The sequence below is a fragment of the Phyllostomus discolor genome, chromosome 9 (genome assembly GCF_004126475.2).
Source record: "Phyllostomus discolor isolate MPI-MPIP mPhyDis1 chromosome 9, mPhyDis1.pri.v3, whole genome shotgun sequence".
NCBI classification, from domain to species: Eukaryota; Metazoa; Chordata; class Mammalia; order Chiroptera; family Phyllostomidae; genus Phyllostomus; species Phyllostomus discolor.
The window spans coordinates 53,841,810-53,863,117 of NC_040911.2; the positions used below are offsets into that span (position 1 = coordinate 53,841,810).

Sequence of the window (21,308 nt, forward strand, 5' to 3'; positions counted from 1 at the left end):
TAAATGAATAAATAAATAAAAAGAATGGTACAAAGAGAAAATGAAACCCAGTCAGCCTTCCATAGGTTGAGGGTGTAAAGCCTAAAATTATGATGATTTGCTGCCTTAACATCTGGCGAAACCATGGCCCGACTGCAACTTCCTTTCCCGTCTCTGCTCTGGTGGATAAGGTCCCCTAGCTAAGCAATGCTTCTTATAAGGGGCATGGGGCACAGTTCCTAATTATCCCTGAGCAGTAGATTTTAGTTCCTGCCAGCCCATGAGATTATTCAAACAAGCTAATCTCACCCTCCCACAGGAACCAGTGAGCACCTCACCCTGTTGTTACTATAAAAGCCCGCTTCCCACAGCTCTTGGCAATTCACCCTGCTCCCAAGCACAACCCATGTGGCCCTGTGTGGTAAGCAGTGCCCTTCTCCCTTGGGCTGTGAAAACACGTGACTGATAAACTCTGTGATCTCATTTGTCCAGTGCTGTGGTCACGAGTTCAGCCATTTCATAATTCCAGGGCTGGAATCCCACCCTCACCAATGGAGTGAAGAAGAGGCATTCAAAACAACTGACATCAGGAACAGGACAGCCCAGTGCTGACACAGGGCACCTGGCCAGGTTTCACTATTCTTTGCTGACTAGCTCCTGACACAATGAAGACCACCTGGGATGGAGCCACTAATTACTGGTTAGCTTGTGCCTACGCTGCTCCATGTTTGGTCACCTGACCTTGGCACTGTCATCTCCTCCCACCCTAAAGTGTCACCCTTGCCCCTAAGGCAAGAACTATTGTTAACGGACCATATTCCAATGTCAGGTGCCTTCAGGTACAGTTTGTGTCTGGCAGGTGCTCTATGGCACACCTGCCACCTGGTCTGACTTTAAAGTTGGCTTGACAAAATGGGACTCCATGGACCACCCCCTCCACCCACCACCCAGTTAAAATAGTTAATACAGCCCAATGTGAAGCTAACACAGGGCCTTCAAGGATTGAAATTTTTCATACAAGACCTAATTAGTGAAGGCATAATTATCCCCACTGCTTCTCCTTTTAAAAGTCCAATTTGGCCTGTTCTTAAACCTGGAAAGAATATCACATGCTTCATTGTGGATGACCACTACTATATGCTGTGGTGCCATCCACTGAGACCTCCATTCCCAATACTAATGTTATTGAGATTACTGACTCCAATCAGCAACCAGTATTTGCTACTACAGATCTGGCTAATGTGTTCTGCTCAGTTCCTATTTCAACGTCTCTCAGCCACAGTGATCTTCAGCTCTGAAGGGACACAATGCATCTTTTCCAGGCTTCTCATCTGGTTATCACCAACTCTGTCATCACACAGACTTTCCAGGCAAGATCTTAAGTGCATGTGCCTTTCTCCAGGAACACAGGTCTGACATTACCCTCAAGACATCCCTCTCCATGAAGACTCACTTGAACATACTAATTACAGACATCAAATACAATGGAGCTCACAAGAAAAGGATGGACCATTATCCCACATGTGGGGCAATTTGCCACCTTGGTCAAATTCCTAAAAATGATTTGGTAAACCAAGGGCAATCCTCGACACTGTCAAAAAAGAGATATTGACCTCTCAGCATCTACAATGCCCAACATCTTTTCATCCTTTTTGGATTCTGGAGGCAACACAATCCTGATCTACAAATTTTACTTATGCCCACTAATGCTGTCACTTGCAAAGCAGCCTGCCATGAATGAGCACCTCCAACAAAAGGTTCTAGACTAAAATCTGTCCAAATTAAAATCAGCCAGCACTCCTACCAGTACCCTCAGAGACTCACTGTAGAGAGAGACTTTAGCAATCTCCACCCAGGCTTCCTGAAGTGTCTGGACTACCTACAATAAGTTGCCTAAGGGCCTCTGTTACAAGAAACTGCCCTCCTTGCCTGCATTATATACATCAACAGAGCAACAATTCTTGGTTGCATACTGGGCACTCTTGAAAAGAGAGGTTCTCACCGACCCTGGTCTTTGGCCATCAGCACCCAGATGCCCAGTGAAGCCTTGGGAGGCACAGCTACCAAGGCCTCCTCAATATGGGAAGAAGCCACCCTCTGGCATATCCCACCAGCAAGTGGGAGTGGCCTCCCTGTCTTCAGTTCCTTGCCAGATGCCACACTGCCAGAGGGAGTCACCCCTCTCCCAGGCTCCTTGGCTATGTGGGGTCAACTTGAGTTCACTGAGTGAGCAATGTTAGCAAAAGAAACACCCAAGTTCTGGCCAGGCAGCTCAGTTGGTTTGAGCATCAATCCAATATGCCATGATTGCAGCTCAATCTCTGGTCACAGCAAATACAAGAATCAATCAATGAATGCACAAATAAGTGGAACAACAAATTGATAGTTCTCTCCCTTTCTCTTCTCTCCCTCTTTCAAAAATCACTAAAAATATTTTTTAATTATTTTTTAAAAAAGAAAAAGAAACATCCAAACCTGTAGAAAATTTTTATAAGAGTTTATTTGAGCCAAACTGACAACATATGCTGAGGAGCAAGATTTCAAATGCTCCCAAGAATAACAGTTTTGTAGCTTCTTTTATGCATTTGAAATTAAGGAGGGGAAATAAGGAAGACTGGAGAGAGCAATGTGGGGACTGAATTATAGAATAGTTTAAATTATATGTACTCATGAGGGTTAATACCCACTTCAAGGGGTATTACTTCTGGTATTTCAAAGGTATGTTATATTAGATGCACAAGAACAATGAATAGTGCTGGCTGAAAACCTTTCACTAAAGAAGTTGTATACCTGGGCTGTGATTACCCACCATGACTGCCCAGTTAGGAATTTACAGTCCAATCACCCTGTGACATTACTCTCCATAGAACCCCTTTTTTAAATCCACATATTTAAGTTACAAGTTGGCGAGTAGACCCCTGCTAAGGCAATTAATAAATTTGACATTGATTAATGTGGATTCATGCTCCCTGGGGATATACACTTCTTGCACAACCACTCCAAGTCCTTCAACTACAATTATTGGCCACAGAGGGGGACCCATATAAGTTCATCATGGGGCTCTCTCCCTCCTGGTCAGGAGCCTGCTTTGCTTGCTAGGGAGGCACTTCATCTGCTCCCTAGAAGTCCCAGTCACCACCAAGGTTTAAGTCGGCATCAAGACATCAGGGGTCAATGTAGTGAAAGGCCTAAAACTAGTAGAATTATGTGCTGTTATGACATCTGGGAAAAAACAGGTGGTCCCTAAATAGCCTAAGAACAAGGCCCTTCCCACTCTGCTCCCACAGATAAGGTCCCCTAGCCCACAACACTTCTTTTCATGGTGACTGTGCCTTCTTATCTAAGTGGAAGCTCTAGTTCCCTACTAGGCTGTGAACAACCCAGTCATACCCTCCTGCAGAACACAGGGGCTCCCCCAAGCTTTCGATGCCACAGAGTACCTCCTATAGTCCCTGCAGGTTCATATGCTTGGGCCCTGTGTGACATGCACTATCCTCTCCCAGGCTGTGATTACATGTGATTAATAACCTGTTGTTGATCTCAGCTGTCCAGTGTTAGGTGCCATGTGTTCAACCATCCCCACAAGACTAGGGTGGGAATCCCTCCCTCACCAGTGGGGTGAAGGGAAGGCAATCACCACAGGCCTGCCTCACCAGCTGCATAACCCAATCCAGTCAATAATTTCTTCCCTCATATAACTCTCCATCCCCTTGCCTCCCCCCTCAGCCAGACCACTTGCCCTCCCTGCTTTCCTAGGCTGCTCTGTATCTTTGCTGAGGTGTGATCCATTGGATCCTCCCTCCATTTTGTCTCCACCCCACCCTCATTAGACCCTGACCACTATGTAGACCAGCACAATGTTGATGGCTTGCCAGTTTTGAACTTCTGATATACATACATAACACAAACAGAGCAGACTCAGAACAAATACTGCCTTCAAATGAACACATTCCCTAACTCCATAATATATGCTGGCCTGTGTGGCATGCAGGAGCTGGAGAACTGTCTAAGAGACAGCTTCTGCTTCTAAGGAAGACACAGGTTCAGAACTTTAAAAGGCCGAGCATTAATCTGACAACATAATTATATATATCAAAAAAACATCAAAAGCAAAGTTAAAAGTAAAAAAATAGAAAGCATATTTACAACCCAAATCAAAATTAAATGGCAATTACCCTAATGTATAAAGAGAGCTTAGGTAGCAATAAGAAAAAGAATACCTACTCCACAGAAATATGAGCAAAGAATATAAAACAGAAATATCCAAAGATATTCAAGCTTACTCATTCATAAGAAATGCAAATTACACTAGAAAGAACATAGTAGGCAGCTCTCAGTGATGTCCCAGTGATCCCTGCTTCATGTATTGACATTTATGCACTGACTTCAAGTACTGCATGTAATCTCTTCCCTCAAGTGTGGGCTGAGCTCAGTGACTTGCTTCTAGCCAAGAAGTAAAGATGTTGCTTCTGTGATTAGGTTTCAAAAGAGTAATTTCTGTCTTGCTAGCAAATTCTATTTCCTTCTATGACTATACACTTTGACAAAACAAGCTGCCATGTTGGAGACATCCACAGGGGAAAGAATTCAAAGTGGCCTTCGGGCAATAACCAGTAAAGAACTGAGGCCTTCAGTCCAATAATCTGTCCAGGAGCTGAATTCTGCCCACACCATTGAGTGAGCAGGATGGATAACTAAGCTCATGGCTGACATTTTGGCTTGCAGCCTCATGAGAGACCATGAAGCAGAAAACCAACCTAAGCTGGATCTTGGCCCACTGCAACCAAGAAGTAATACATGAGTGCTGTTTCATGTAGCTAAGTTTGAAGATAACTTGTTACACAGCAATAGAAGCTAATATAGTATACAATGAAATGCAATTTTCCATCTATCAGATTGTTAAAGATCAAGGAGACTAAAAGTAGGCTATGCTAGCCCAAGTGATGAAAGCCAGCCTGGATGGGTAGAGCTGCAGAATGGCAGCCATGCCAGCATTGAGCCTGTAGGGCATCAGTGAACCTTTTCATCTTTCCTCACAGACCCTAAGTGCACAAAGGAACCCACCTCATGGAGCAGGTGACCCTCTCCTCTGCTCAGGTCAATCAGGCCCAGCCAGTTATAGCCATTCCATTCCCTTTGCCTGTGTTTGGTTTCAAAGTGGGATGTGCCTCAAATCTGGCCACTAAAAAGTTGGGAGCTCTCCTAAGGAAGTATGCTTGTGCTTAAGAAGGAGGAACCAGAACAGATGGCCCACTCATCTCTCTCTGGACATGATGAGGCCATGAAAACAAAGCTGATCTGGCAAGAATTTGGAATGATCCTGGATTGTAGGTATCGTTGGTTGGTGATGACATCACTTTCCAACCCAGGAATCACCCTGTCCTGAAAATCTCTTTTTGGAAGATGACATATTCCCTTCTTACTTAACCCAATATTGGTTGTGTTTTCTGGTGCTTGAGGCTAAAACTATCCTAACTGATACAGCCAATGTGAGCCCAAGACTCTCAGATGCCCATTTCAGGAGTCTGGGTTTTATCCCACTGGCAATAGAGAAATCAACAGAGATTTTACAATTCAGAAAGATCTACATCGTGGAGATCCCCGACAGAGCACTCAGGCAGTGATCCCCATGTAGGATACAGACAATCCAATGGCACATGGAAGAAATGCTAGAATAAATATTTATACCTAATTTTTATCCCTTTGTGTAAGTTCTTGAGAATACACACAGTACTAGATGTGACAGATTATTAATGAAAATAAGAATAACAACAGTTAACCTTCACTTGGTGCTTTCTAATGCAAGGCACTGTTACAAGCATTTTATAGCCCTCTTAACAGCCTTATAGGGTAAGTTCTAATTTACAGAAGAGAAAACTGGGGAATAGAGAGCAACTGGTTCAAGTAACTATGGTCAAACTGAAACCCAGTTAGTTTAGCCCCAAAGTTTGGGCTCTTAAGCAATACAGTATACTATTACACTGCCTCCTTATATATAATTTATAAATCTATGTGTGTATGTGCTTGTGTCTGTATGTTTAATTTCTAAACCAATGTATATATGTATAGGGAATTTATATATATATGAATATGCATATAAATATAACATCAATGTATATATAAATACACACATATATGTGATATATATGTGGGTATATATATCAATGTGTGTTCATATAAAGGATACATGCTGACTATATTATACTGGTAGAAACACTCAATAAAATAGATTTCTTGAAAATCACTGGTATAGAGAATGGACTGCAGAGAGTAAGGCCAGAGTAAGGAGGGAGGTGAGGAGACTGGAGGCTGGTGGTGAGGGTGGTGGGAGGTGGCTGTGGAGTAGGGAAGAAGAAATCCATGGGAGGAAATCTTTGGGATGTAGAACTCCTGTGATGTGAAAGCCAGGTGCTGAGGTACTCAAGGTTATAGCAGTGCTGACAGTCCAGGGACTAAAGAAGATTGTGGGGTTAGGGAGCATCGGGCCCTTGGCAGGAAGAAGACAGATGAGGGTCTGCAGTCACAGAGAGACCCAAACACAGAGAATGGGACTGGGTCAGTCTGGGACAGGAATTCCAAGAGACAGCCATCCTGGGTCCTGATGAGGTCCAGGTAGAACCTGGGAGTGGAGCTCGCAGTCACTGGTGCTGTCATGTTTTGAGGAACTGGACAGCTAGGATGTTGGGAGGGTCACTAAGAACCCCAGTCAAAGGCAAGGCCGGGCAGGTAACAGAGTAAAGTGAGATGGTAAAACATCTCACTTTAGATGAGGTGGATGAGAAGAGGGAGTGGTAGAAACTGTGGTAAACGAGAGACCACAGATACCTAGAGTGGGCAGGAACCACTGTGACTCTGAGGGAATGTGGGTACAATGTTTCAAGAGTTGCCAGGTTTTTAAGATAAAATAGGAATTCAGATTTTTACATGAAATGTCCTAATTTTTAAGTGTTCCTTCAAAAAAAATTAAACCACCAGCCTTAAAGCTAAGTGGCAGACTGGGATTTAAACCTTGACTGGTTCCAAATCAGTGAGGGGCAAGACACAGAGACCCCTGTGGTGCAGAGTCCCTGTGAGTGAGGCAGACTCAGAGACTGTTGGACATGTCAGCCCTGCTTCTCCCAGCTTGTCCCACTCAAGACAATCTTTGTTCACAGCAAAGATGTAGCCAGTAATGACTTAAAGTATTCTTGGGTAATGTGCTTTTTAATATGCTTTTCTGGGGAAGACTTCTGAAGATCATGCTGAAGATAGGAATGGGGCTTTGATGGAGGGAGAACAGGAAACATATGGTACATGGATAACTTTTTTATCTGATGGGTAACACCCAGTTCCTCACTCTATGGGATTCTGGTAAAGTGTAAACCCAGGGGCACCTGCCTCACTGCAGAGAGTGAACACAACATAAGTCAGGCTGGCCAAACAAAGAATGCCATCCCTCAAACAACAGTGACTGGAATAGGAGTGACCATTTGACATCACACTTTTGGCAACTGATATGGATATTGACAAAGAGATCTCTCTCTTTAAAAAAAGTACACATACAAAGGAAAGATTGCAAAGGGCCACCCTCCCCAGAGTTGAGAGATAAAGAAAGAGCCAGCATCCTGATATCATTTAAGCACTTGGATTATGCCATACCTTACATTACATTCAAACTCTTAGATATTTCAATTGTATGAACTAATAAATTGTCTTTCAAAGCTTAACTTAGGTTATATTTAGTCTCTGTCACCAGTAACTAAAAGAACCTTTACCAATTTATAGAAAAGCCATATTTGAGAAGAGGAGGCCCTGCCCCAAGTTCCTCAAGCTGGGCCCAACATGTAGCTGCCACTCTTTAGGGCAGGGGCGTCAAATTCATTTTCACTGGGAGGCCACATCAGCCTCATAGTTGCCTTCAAAGGGCCAAATGTAATTTTAGGACTATATAAATTTTAGGAGACTATAACTACTCCTTAATTAGGGGCAAGGAGCTCAGTGCTGCTGTCAAGTTGAAACAAGGTGCTGAGCCAGATAAAACAAGGTGGAGGGCCAGATTCAGCCCACAGGACTTGTGTTTGCCACCTGTGCTTTAGGGTGACATTGACAGTGCCCCCACCACCATCATCCACATTTAGTTCCCTCTTACCTGAAAATAGTCCAAAAGTATGCCAGCCCCAGACAGTCCCAGGCCTGCAAACATGAAGGGCACTGTCACCTGAAAACCAATGGCTAAGGCAGTCTCCCTACTGAGCTCAGTCCTCAGAGGTTTAGTGGTCACCCTCTGGCTCTCAGGGACACTCCGAGGTCCATCTTCTGAGGCTGCAGGGAGTCTTCCTGGGTTGAGGGTGTATGGCAGCCCTACCTCCTCTGGCCTCCGCTGTCGGGTCTTTGTCCCATCCATGTGAGCACAGCTGAGCTCCTGGTAGCCTTAACCTGGAGACACAAAGCAACAGGGGTGGTAGGACAGAGTTCTTGACCCCCAATGGGGCTGATAACTGTAAGGTCTCAGGCCCTTCTGTCTAACAGAGGCTGGCATTATTCCAGTCAATTCACAGCCCTTCATTTGGTGACTACTCCACATGGTCTCCTACAACCCCAATTAACAAACTTTTTAATTTATTATGCACACATTTGAGAAAAAATACACACACACACAGAACAAAGCATTAAAATACATGAACTGGAACCAGCAAAACCAGTGATATAAGGACCCATGAAAATTCTCTCCAAAAAAGCAACAGAAAATTGTCAGCATAAACTTTTTCAAAATTCTGGAAATCAAAGACTTGCAGCAACACAGATTTATTCAAGAGAAAATGCTGAGTCGCAGGAAGAACAGCAACACTGTAATGTCCACAATGTTTCAACTTGCCTTAGTCCTATCCTCTGCTCTTTTAATCTGCAGCCATCCTAAAAACAGGAGGGAACAGAAGTTAGGGGTGTCCAACTTGTGGCCCATGGGCTGCAAGCAGCCCAGGATGGCTGTGAATGAGGCCCAACACAAAATCATACATTTTCTTAAAACATTGAGTTTTTTTGTGATTATGTGTCATAATATATTCTAATGTGTGGCTCAAGACAACTCTTCTCCTTCCAGTGTGGCCCAGAGATGCTAAAAGTTTGGACACCTCTGGAGAGCTTTTTCAAAGCCTCATTCCAAAAAAATTTTCATTATTAGATCTATTCTGTGGTTCAAAAGAAGATCCACCTGCAGTCTATATTTCACCTGACTTATAGGTTGCTTAGTGTAAAAAGGTTTTTCCATTGGGGTATTTGTTGAAAACAATTATAGGCACTTTGTGGCTGCCCGCAACAGTAGATAATAGTTGGGATAAATAATACACTAACCAAAAACCTAAAAGGAAAAGCTAGGGAAAGAGATGCCTATACAGCCTTTAAAAAGTTCCTACATATGTCTGGGAATCTAGAAGGCCACCCATATTGAGCTGAGCATATATTCAGGAAGTACCTGAGAAGGTCCTAAGCTCTCTCATCCCCAGCTAATTTGGGGGCTCTGCACAGGGAGAAAGTGAAGATTAAGGCACAGTTGTAACTACCTGACTGAATGTGAATGTAAAAGGTGTGCCTCAACATGCACACAGAACCACTGGGCAAAGACTAGGAGGCTTACCTGACCACTAAGTAGAGACTTCAGTGACCACATACAATGAAGAATATAGACTAAAGAATTAGTTCAGAAAAGTCACTAAACAAATAACAATTACAATAAGCAGCAATAACAAAAAACCCTAAGACGGGAGAATCTTGAGTTGCCCAGTTGTCACATTATATAACTTTAAATGTCCAGTTTTCAACTTTAAAAAAAGACATGCAAAGAAACATTAAATCATGGCCCATACACCAGGAAAAAAGCTGGTAATAAAAATTATTCCTGAGGAAGCCCAGACAATGACTAACTAGGCAAAAACTTTAAATTAGCTATTTTAAATATATTTTAAAAACTTGAGGAACCGTGCATAAAAAACTAAAGTATGAAAATGAAGTTTAACCAAATAGAGAATATCAATAAAAATTATTTTTAAAAGAACCAAATAAAAATTCTGGATTTGCAAAGCAGAATAGCTGAAATGTAAAATTCCCTAGAGGAGTTCAACAGTAGATCTGAGCAAAGAGAATAAAGAGTTGTTTAACTGAAAAATACATCAACAGAGATTATCCAATCAAAAGAACAAAAAGGAAAATGAACAAGTTCTCAGACCTGTAAGATACCATCAAGCATACCCACATACATGTAATGGAAGTCTCAAAAAGATAAGAGTAAATGGGTCCAAAAGAATATCTGAAAACAAAGTGGGAAAAAGCTTTCCAAATCTGATTTTAAAATTTACACATTCAAGCCCTCAACAAACTTTAAGTAGGATAAATTTTAAAGAGGTGTACACTAAAACACATCATTATCAAACTGTCAGAAGGCAAAGGCAAAGACAAAGAGAATTTTGAAAACAAGGAAAAATAACTCATCATATACATGGAATCCTAAATAAGGCTAATAGCTTTTTTTCATGACAAACCATGGAGGCCAGGACAATGACCTGATATATACAAAGTGCTCAAAGAACAATACTGTCAAATAAGAGTTCTTTTTTTAATTTTTTATTTTTTAAATATTTTTATTTTAATTGTTGTTGCAATACAATTTTCTATCTTTTACTCCCATCCCAACCCACCCACCCAGCCCTTCCCTTCTCCCTCCCATTTCCATCAACCCCTAGTTTTTTTTCCAGTATTTAGAAATACTGGAAAAAAATAATTTTATTAGAAATTCAAATCACAGAAAGAGAATGTACAAACAATGAGAAAATGGGGAAACGACTAGGTAGGAAAAATAGATGAACACAGCCAGGGTATGCAGTAATCTTCATTATCGTATCAACCCCTCTGACCCTTCCACCTGTAGGAAACCAAGCTGTGTCATTAGAGGGTAGAGGGATTGTACTCTTTTTCTGCCTACATGATTTTTCTACTTGCAGAAGCCTAGATATACCTGCAGGATAGACTTCAGAAAAATACTACCAATATCTTGAACTTGCTCTTCAGCCAAAGTTACCAAAACAGTAAGGACATAGAATTCAAGCCAAGAAGGCAACAGTTCTCATAACACCCTTATATGCTCAGTCACTTAAAAACAGTGGGTATCTTGAACACACCAGACTCGATCCAGGATGAAAGGGAAGCAGACTTCGAGTGGTGAGTTACTGAGCAGTTGAAAAAGAAACACAGGCAAATCATGCCCACCTAAGATGATAAGACAAGAAGAAAGGGAGAAGTAAAGGCAACATTCCCAGCCATAGCCCAAGCCCAGCAGACTTTGGGAAGTCAGACGGTTCAGCTGCCAGCCCTCACCACACTCTGTGTCCCCCAGTGGTTTGTTTTTGTATCCCTGAAAGACAAAGTAAAGTGAGCACCAGAATTACTTCGCAGCCAGAATGAGGAGACTGCGGAGGCTCAGAACTGATGGAGGATCATCTTCAGCTTCAGATCACGGCTAAACTTGTTCATCCAAAAGAGCTCACTGTCATAAAAGGCAGAGAAGTTGTGGATGATAATTTGATGGACCTTGTCCACCAAATCCTTCTCAGGCACTTCAATAGTGTCCTGCTGGGCCCCAAAGTGGTTGCGTTGGTAAGTCACTTGCTCTGCCACTAACTGCTTCAGTATGAAGAGTAACAGCTCATTGTTATCATGCCAGAATGAAAGGTAGCAGGCAAATGTCTTCCACATGCTGTGCATGACACTGAACTTCTGTGTGTCGATAAAGCTCTCCAGCATCACACGGATAACCATGTTGACATCATCCTCTATCATGTAGTCCCGCAGGTGGATGTGTGCGTGGACCTCTGCCATGCAGATCATGGACTCGATGTGCCGCACTGTGATGGGGATGCTGCCTGTTGCCATGGATTCTTTCCTCAGGTCACTGTACATCTTGGCCACCTTGTCCTGGTCCATCTGATTGAGCTTTGGATGGACCTTCTTCTTGGCATAGATGATATACTTCTTCAGGACTTCCTGTGGCAGGGGCTCCATGCCATACATGTTGGACATGGTGGGCTCTTGGGCACTGCCCAGCCTCTCCTCTTCCTTGTTGCTAGGATGGTGTCTAACATGGCTGCCAACCACAAAACGGGCCAGCATCTTATCCTGGTCTGGGTCCACTGTGTCCCTCACCACACATAGGATGTCGAAGTGGGAAATGATGGGCTTTGTGAGGTCCACGTTTTCTGAGAAGGTCAGTGAGGGGTCATAGCGGCCCCCTATGGGGTTGGCAGCGGCAATGACAGTGCAGCAAGCCTGCAGGGAGGTGATGATACCAGCCTTTGAGATGGAGATACTCTGTTGTTCCATGGCTTCGTGGATGCCGGTTCTGTTCTGGTCATTCATCTCATCAAATTCATCGATGAGACATACTCCTCGGTCAGCCAGAACCAAGGCTCCAGCTTCTAAGGTTCACTCGCGGCTGACAGGGTGCCTCTGGACATATGCTGTGAGGCCCACGGCTAAAGCCCCCGGCCAGTGGTGAAGATGGCGCGGCTAGACACTTTCTCAACATATTTGAGGAACTGAGACTTGGCTGTGCCAGGATCTCCACACAAAAGCACAATGATATCGCCTCTCACCTTGTGCTTGTCCCCTGGGTTTTTGGGCTCCCCTCCAAACAGAGCGAGTGCTAGGCCTCTCTTGATGTCTTCATGCCAGTAGATGGAGGGAGCAATACTGGCAAAGATCTTCTCCCCGATCTGCTGGTCCTTGGAGAGGCTGGTGATCATCTTTATATGTTCGTCACTCAGTTCCCCCATGGCAAACTTGTTGTCCTTCTTGGCAATGTGGCTTGCTAAGATGACTGTGGCAAAGACAGGGAAGCCATTGGCATTGTTGAGGGAACCATTATAGTTGTTGTGGTAGATACCAGTCAGCTCTATCTCGTCTCCTGGCTTGCAGCTGTCCACCAAATCGGCAAGAAGAATAGCGTCCTTGGAGCAGGGCACATGGCCAGCCGCCACTTTGCCAGGACTCTCTTGAATGTGGATGCGCTGGTAGTTCTGATAGATGGTCTCTTCCATGTTGACTTCAAAGGGGCCAGCTGACTGGCACTCAGGGCAGGAGCTGGGCTTCACCTCTTGGTTCTGTGACTGAGAGAAAGGCCCCAGCACGAAGCTGCACTTGTTGCAGTTGTACTTGACCATGTTGAGCTGGGGCACCTATGCAGCTGGTCACCACCCTACTTGTACGGATCAGCTGGTTCAGGTGCAGCTGCCTCAGCCAAGCGCAGCTCCTCCACCAGAGGCAGGTGGGAGATGCACACGTGTATGCAGCTGGTAATACGGTTGTACTTAGGGTACATGGCCAGCACCACCTCCAGAGCAGCCTCATTGAAGATCTATAGCATTTCTACTGGTGCTTCTGGCAGGAAGTATGCCAGGACATGCTCCCTGGCTGCCAGGTCCTCATAGTTTACCAGGCTTTCACGATTCTCTTTGCACATGTCACTGATTCGCTCTTTGAAGACGTTGTGGCCATGGCTGTCCACATGGGTGCGCAGGAAATTCTTGAAGAGATGGTGGGTCTCCAGTCAGGGGCCTGCTATGCTTACCCACTCACACACAGAGTGGCCCTTAAGGTCCTCTAGGTTCTCAGTGGTCTCTATCATCTCCTCATCCTCCTCGCCATCCTCTGTGGCCTGTTCCACTTGGGGGCGCTTCCGAGCGGGGTGATCCTCATCCTCCTCATCACTGTCATACAAGAGCCCACGTCACATGGGACTCAGGCCCTGGCCAGCCTCACAATCACACTGCTGCATGGCCCGCTCTGCTGCCACCCTCTGACTGGCTGTCAGCTCCTCTATATCTTCATCATCCAATGCCAGTCCATCAGCCTCATAGGTGTCTATCTCTGGGATGGCACGGTAGTCCCTCTCCATGCCATCTCCAATAAGTTCCTCTCCATCCTCCTCCTCCAGGGGCCCCTCTGTGCCTAGTAGCCCCTCAGACTCATCCTCAAATGGAGGAAGGTCACCATGCTGGAGGTTAGGGCATCTGCCCTCCAGGAGCTTCACCCAGGGCTGGAGGTGAGAGGATCATTGCTTTTCCGAGGGCAGGCAGGGCTGGAGGCCATGGTGAAGAGTTCAGATGATTCTGCCATCTTACCGCTGCCCTCCTCCCCACCCCTAGTTTTATCCATGTGTCTTTTATACTTCTTCCGGTAAACCCTTCCCCTTTTCCCCTGAAATTCCCCTGAAATGCCCCCTGCTCTCCCTTCTGAACACTGTCAGACTGTTCTCTATTTCAGTGTCTTTGGTTATATTTTGCTTGTTTCTTTGTTTTGTTCTTTAGGCTCCTGTTAAAAAGGTGAGATCATATGGTATTTGTCTTTCACTGCCTGGCTTATTTCACTTAGCATAATGCTTTCCAGTTACATCCATGCTGTCACAAAGGGTAGGAGCTCCTTCTTTCTTTCTGCTGCATAGAATTCCATTGTGTAAATGTACCATAGTTTTTTGATCCATTCATTTACTGATGGGCATCTAGGTTGCTTCCAACACTTGGCTATTGTAAATTGTGCTGCTATGAATACTGCAGTGCATAGGTTCTTTTGGATTGGTGTTTCAGGGTTCTTAGGATATAATCAAAATAAAAAGCTTCTGAACAGTTGAAGAAAACAGTATTAAAATAAAAAGAGAACCAACTGTATGGGAAAACATATTTGCCAACAATACCTCAGACAAGGGGTTAATCTTCAAAATATATAAAGAACTTACACAACTCTACTCTAAGAAGACAAGCAACCCAATTAAAAAATGGGCAAAGGACTTGAACAGACACTTCTCCAAGGAGGACATACAGAGGATCCAGAGACACATGAAACGATGTTCAATATCGCTAGTTATCAGAGAGATGCAAATTAAAACCACAATGAGATACCACTTTACACCAGTCAGAATGGCCATCATAAACAAAGCAACAAACAAGTGTTGGAGAGGTTGTGGAGAAAAGGAGACCCTAGTGCACTCTTGGTGGGATTGCAGACTGATACAAACACTATGGAAAACAGTATGGAATTTTCTCAGAAAACTAAAAATGGATCTGCCTTTTGACCCAGCAAATAAGAGTTCTATAAGCAGCAAAAATATACTTCAAATATGAAGGAGAAATTAAGAGATTCCCGGACAAACAAAAACTGAGAGAATATGTCATTAACACAGCAAAGGATATCTCTCAGTCTGAAATAAAAGTATCTGAAGTACTGAAGGCAGTACTTCAAATCCACATAAAGAAATAAAGAGCAAAATAGAGGCACTACATAGGCAAATGTAAAAATTGTATACATGCATTTTTTGTTAGTAACTTTTTTCTCATATTTGATTTAAAGACAACAGTATAACACAGTAATTATAAACAAGTGTTAATGAGCACGCAATGTATAATGGTGCCACTTATATGACAATAAGAGGACAAAGGGAATGTATATAGAGCTGAACAGGAGCAAAGTTTTATATACTAGTGAAATTAAGTTGCTATTAATTTGAGTTAGAATATTATAAACTAAGGTGGTAATTATAATCCTAATAGCAACTACTAAGAACATAACTAAAATATATATATATTAAAAAGGACAAAAGAATAAAAATGATATACTAGATAAATGATACATTAGATAAATATCCATCTAATTCAAAAGAAGACAGTAATGGGGATTAAAGAACAGAAAAAAACATAAGACACGGAAAACAAATGGGCACCGTGTATTAGGGCACATATAAATCCTATCTTATAAGTAATTACATTAACATAAGTGGATGGGTTGAAAGTAAAAGGATTTTAAAAGATATGCTATGAAAAAAAGGTATACCATGAAAACAATAACCAAAGAGAGCTGGAGTGCTTTAGTAATATCAGGCAAAAGAGATACTAGGAGAAAACTGTCACTAAAAAGAAAGACACTTGAAAATGATTAAAGATTTAACATACCAAGAAGACATGGCAATTATAAGTATATATACACCTAACAACATAGCCACAAAATACATGAAGAAAAACTTGGCAAAATTGAAGGTAGAAAAAGACAATTCAACTATAATAGCTGCAGACTTCAGTACTCCACTTTCAATAATGAATAGAACAATTAGACAGAAAATCTGTAAGAAAAGAGATGACTTGAAAAACTCCATAAGCTAATTAGATCAAACAGACATCTATGCAACACTCTACCCAGTAACAGCAGAATATACATTCTTATAAATGTACATGAAACATTCTCCAAGACAGACCCTATATGGGGGGGGGGGGGGGTGGACAAGCCTTGGCTGGTGTGGCTTAGTGTATTGCGTAACAGCCTGCAAACCAAAGGGTCACCAGTTTGAGGCCCAGCCAGGGCATGCCTGGGTTGCAGACCAGGTCCCCTGTAGGGTGTGCTCAAGAGGCAACCACACATTGATGTTTCTCTCCCTCTTTCTCAAACCCTTCCCCTCTCTAAAAGTAAATAAATAAAATCTTTTTTAAAAGATAAAAGTGTCATTTTTTTTAAAAAGTCTCAATTTGAAAGGATTTAAATCATACAAAGTATGTTCTCTAATTACAATGGATTGAAATGAGAAATAAATAACAAATGTAAGTGAGGAATATTCACAAATGTTTTAATCAATATGCTCTTAAATAATGGGTCAAAGAAAAAATCATAAGAGAAATCAGAAAAATATTTGAGATGAATAAAAATGAAAATACAACATACCCAAACTCCTGAGGCCTGTGAACCCAGTGCTTAGAAAGAAATTTATAGCTGTAAAATGCCAATATTAAAAAGAAGAGCTCAACTTAATTTTTCACTTTTAAAGTCATACAAAGAACATACAAAAAAAGTAGAGGGCAGGAAGTAATAAAGATAAGAGTAGAGGTAGTGATAAGTGGAATAGGGAATAGAAAAATAGTAGAGAAAATCAACAAAACCAAAAATTGGACCTTTGGAAAAATTGACAAAACTCTACCTAAACTGACAAAGAAATAAAGAGATAAGATTCAAATACTTAAGAGGGTCCATTATTTCTAAATTTACAAATATAAAAATGATTATGAGGAAATACTATGAATAACTACATCAACAAATTAGAAAACCTAGATGAAATGGACAAATTCCTAGAAACACACAAACAAAACTAACTCAAGAAATTTAAAATTTTTAATAGAGCTATAATAGTGAAAAACTTGAATTAGTTATAAAAAGATTCTCATGAAGAAAAGTCCAAGATCAGATGGCTTCACTGGTCTACTAAGTCTACCAAGTCTGAAGAATTAAGCCTAGCCCTTCACAAACTCTTCCAAAAAAGTACAGGAGGAGGGAATACTTCCCAACTTGTTCTATGAGGCCAGTATTACCCTGATACTAAAATCAGACAAAGAAAACCGGAGGAAGAAAAATACAGACCAACATGTCTATGAATCTAGACACAACTATCTTCAACAAAACACTAATAATCTGAATGCAGTGACATGTTAAAGAGGTTATACAACATGACCATATGGAATTTATCCCAGGAATACACGGTTAGTTCAATACATGAAAATCAATCAATGTAATACACCATACTAATAGAATAATGGGTAGAAACACATGATCAGCTCAATAGACCTAGAAAAGATATTGGCAATATCCAATACTCTTTCATGATAAAAACACTAAAAAACTAGGAAAAGAAATTATCTCAACCTGATAAAGGACATCTATGAGAAATCCAGTTAACATACTTAATGGTGAAAGATTAAAAGTATTCCCCCTAAGATTAGGAACAAGACAAGGATACCTATCTTTGCCACTTCTATTAAATGTTTTGCTTGAGGTTCTAGCCAGCATAGTTCAGTAAGAAAATGAAATAAAAGGCAAGGTATCCAAATAGGAAAGGAAGAAATAAAACTATATTTACAGAGATGATCTTGTACATAGAAAGTCCTAAGGAATACATACACACACACACACACACATGAGACAATTATTACAGCTAGTTAAGTTCAGCAAGATTGTAGGATATAAAGATCAATACAAAACTCAAGTTTTATGTCTATATATTAGCAATAAACAAAAAATTAAACTAAGAAAACAACTGCATTGGCAAAAGCAATAAAAAGAACAAAATGTTCAAGAAAAAATATCATAAAATACTGCAAAACTTTTACCCTGAAAACAAATATTGTTGAAAGAATAATTTATAAACCTAATACATGGAAAGGTATTTTGTGTTAATAAATTGGAAGACAATATTCTTTTTTTTTTAAGATTTTATTTATTTAGTTTTTAGAGAAGGAAGGGAGGGAGAAAGAGAGAGAGAGAGAGAAACATCAATGTGTGGTTGCTGGGGGCCATGGCCTGCAACCCAGGCATGTGCCCTGACTGGGAATCGAACCTGCGATGCTTTGGTTCGCAGCCCGCACTCAATCCACTGAGCTACGCCAGCCAGGGCAGAAGACAATATTCTTAAGATCGCAATACTCCTGAAATTGATATACAGATTCAGTGCAATCCCTATTAAAATTCTGATGGCCTTTTATTTTTTTGGAGAAATGACAAGCAGAACCTAAAATAGATATATAGAAATACAAATGATCCAGAATCCTAAACAATCTTAGAAAAACAGAACAAAGTTGGAGAACAAACACTTGATGATTTCAAAACTTACCATATTTTGCCATGTATAATGTGCTCTTGTGTATAATGTGCACCCATGTTTTTGGCCCAAACTTTCAGGAAAAAAAAAATCTTCATTTAAATTTCTTAATTCAATTATTTATTTATTTATATTTAGAAACAAACTCATTTATCATATTCCAGGATATTATTTTGCATAGAGTAATAGTTATTGATTTCTAGAGTTACACTTTTAACACATAAGCATAATAAAAGAATTAAAAACAACTTATATAGATATGGAATTAGTACTACCCATGTATAATGTGCATCCTTATTTTTCCCTCAAAAATTTGGGCAAAAAAGTGCTCATTATACACAGCAAAATACAGTAACTATGAAGCTATAGTGATCAAGACAGTATGGTTCTGGCATAAAAACATAAATATAAATCAAGGAAATAGAATTGAGAGTCCATAAACCCATGCACTTAAAAAGTCCATTGATTTTCAGTAACAATCCAAGACCATTCAATGGGAAAAGAATAGCCTCTTCAACAAACAGACAACTAGATATGTACATGTAAAAGAAAAAAATGTGGACCCCTACCTCAAGACATATACAATAACTAATTCATAGCAGATCAAAGACCTAAACCTAAGAGCTAAAACTATACAACTCTTTGTAGAAAATACAGATGTAAATTTTCATGATTTTTGTACTGGGTTATAGTTTCTTAGATATATCTAAAATACACACAACCAAAACTTGATCAAAAAGTTGATATAAAAGTTTTGTATTTCAAAGGACATTATCAAGAACGTGAAAAGACAACCCACAGAATAAGAAAGACTATTTGCCAATCACATATCTGACAAGGATCTAGTATCTGGAATCTATAAAAAACATGTAACAACTCAACAATAAATTCAATTTAAAAACTGGCAAAAGAATTTAATAGATATATCTCTAAAGATAAACAATGGCCAATAAAACATATTGTGAAATGCTCAGTATTAGTTGTTAGGAAAATGTAAATCAAAACCACATTAAGATACAATTTAGCATAATGTTTTCAAAGTTCAACCATGTTGTTGTATGAATCAGTACTTCATTCCTCTTAACGGATAAATAATATTTCATTGTATGCATAGACCACATTTTGTTTATTCATTTATTAAGCGACGGACATTTGGACTGTTTTCACTTTTTGGCCATTATAAATAATACTATAAATAGTCATGTGAAAATCTTCTTGTGAACATGTATTTTCTGTTCTATTGAATTATACATTTTAAAAGAATGAATTTTATGGTATGTGATTTATACCTTAATACAATGAGTATAGCTCTAAACAATATAGCAGTGTTTTGCATACTCTTCAGTTTCGATCACAAATATCACACTCCATACTTTCTTTACACATCTAGTTTCTTTCACTTGATACTACATTTGTGAGATTCACCCATATTGCTGAATCTATTTTTATTTTATTGCTACATAAAATACATTACTGTATAAATATGTCAATTCATTCATCTATTCTACTCTTGAAGAATAATCAAAACTTCTTTCCAAAATAACTTGGTTTTTTATTACAAATTAACATAGTCATTAAAATATAATGTATACGATACAAAAAGGTATAAATACAGAAGTTTAAATCACCGACAATTTTACTGCTCCAAAATTACTAATTTTCAGCCTATTGTACATCCTTCTAAACTACACAAGAACACACACACATGCTCTCACACACTATGTATAGATGCTGGGTTCTTTTTATTCTCACCTGAGAATATGCTCATTGATTTTAGAGAGAGGAGAAGGGAGGGAAAGAGATAGGGAGAGAAACATCAATGTGAGAGAAACATCGATAGGCTGCTCTCACAGGTGCCCCAACACCTAACCCAGGCATGTGCCCTGACCAGGAGTCGAACCTGTGAGCTTTTGGTTTACCAGACAACGCTCCAACCAAATTAGCCACACCAGCCAGGGCTAGGTGCTGTTTTTTTACTTTTAATTTAATAAAATATGTATCTCTTTCCATCCCTATTTTCAGTATAAGTCATTGTTTGCCTTCTCTTGTCATCCTTCACAATTGATCTCAGACAGTTTTAGACAAGGAATGAGATGGTGGGATTACTCCACCCAGCTGCCAGTAAAACTTTTTCCATAGGATTTACAGATTCGAGAAAAGCAGAGGGGAGAACTCAGTAATGACAGGTACACAGGTAGACATGAAAGTAGCAAAAGAAAACCAGCGAGTGCTCACCCCCTCCTCCCTATCTGCAGGGGAAATACACTGTGAACAGCAGGTTTATTAAGTCAGCAGAGGAGATGCTGGGCCAGTGAGGAGAGTGTGAGCAAGCTACACATAAGGGGGCAGAGAGAAGTCTCACTTCTGCAGGGGGTAACCTTCAAGGCACGAGTGAGTGGTCCCCACGGACCACCCTACAGAACTTGGGCCAGGCAGACTTTGCTTGCCTCAAACAGTCAATGAATCATGGAAACAAAGATAGAATTACTTGTTCCAGCATGACTCATACCTTCTGAAAGGTTACAGCAGCCCAACACAGGGGCAGGTAAAATCTGCCCCTTTAGCCATACCAAGGCCAGTAGTGTTCATCTCCACCTCCCACCACACCCCTGCCACAGGAGCTGCCCTCACGCGACCCTTTGGCCAAGGCCCAGGACATTCCTCAAGACCAAAAGGC

At 41.0% G+C, this 21,308-nt stretch overlaps 1 protein-coding gene and 1 pseudogene across 7 annotated transcripts in view; both read right to left on the minus strand.

Moving 5' to 3' along the window:
- Nucleotides 1-21,308, minus strand: part of SLC41A3 (solute carrier family 41 member 3) — a 76,827-nt gene that overhangs the window by 46,764 nt on the left and 8,755 nt on the right. For 6 of the 7 annotated variants that reach the window (XM_036009371.1, XM_036009370.1, XM_036009372.1 and 3 more), the window contains exon 2: nt 8,108-8,394. In XM_036009371.1, the coding sequence (XP_035865264.1) occupies nt 8,108-8,362 (255 nt within the window). In that variant the 5' untranslated portion in view covers nt 8,363-8,394. Of the gene's footprint in view, nt 1-8,107; nt 8,396-21,308 lie in introns of those variants that run through there. The other variant, XM_036009373.1, reaches the window with a different exon arrangement.
- On the minus strand, nt 10,730-14,133 carry LOC114506982 (annotated as a pseudogene).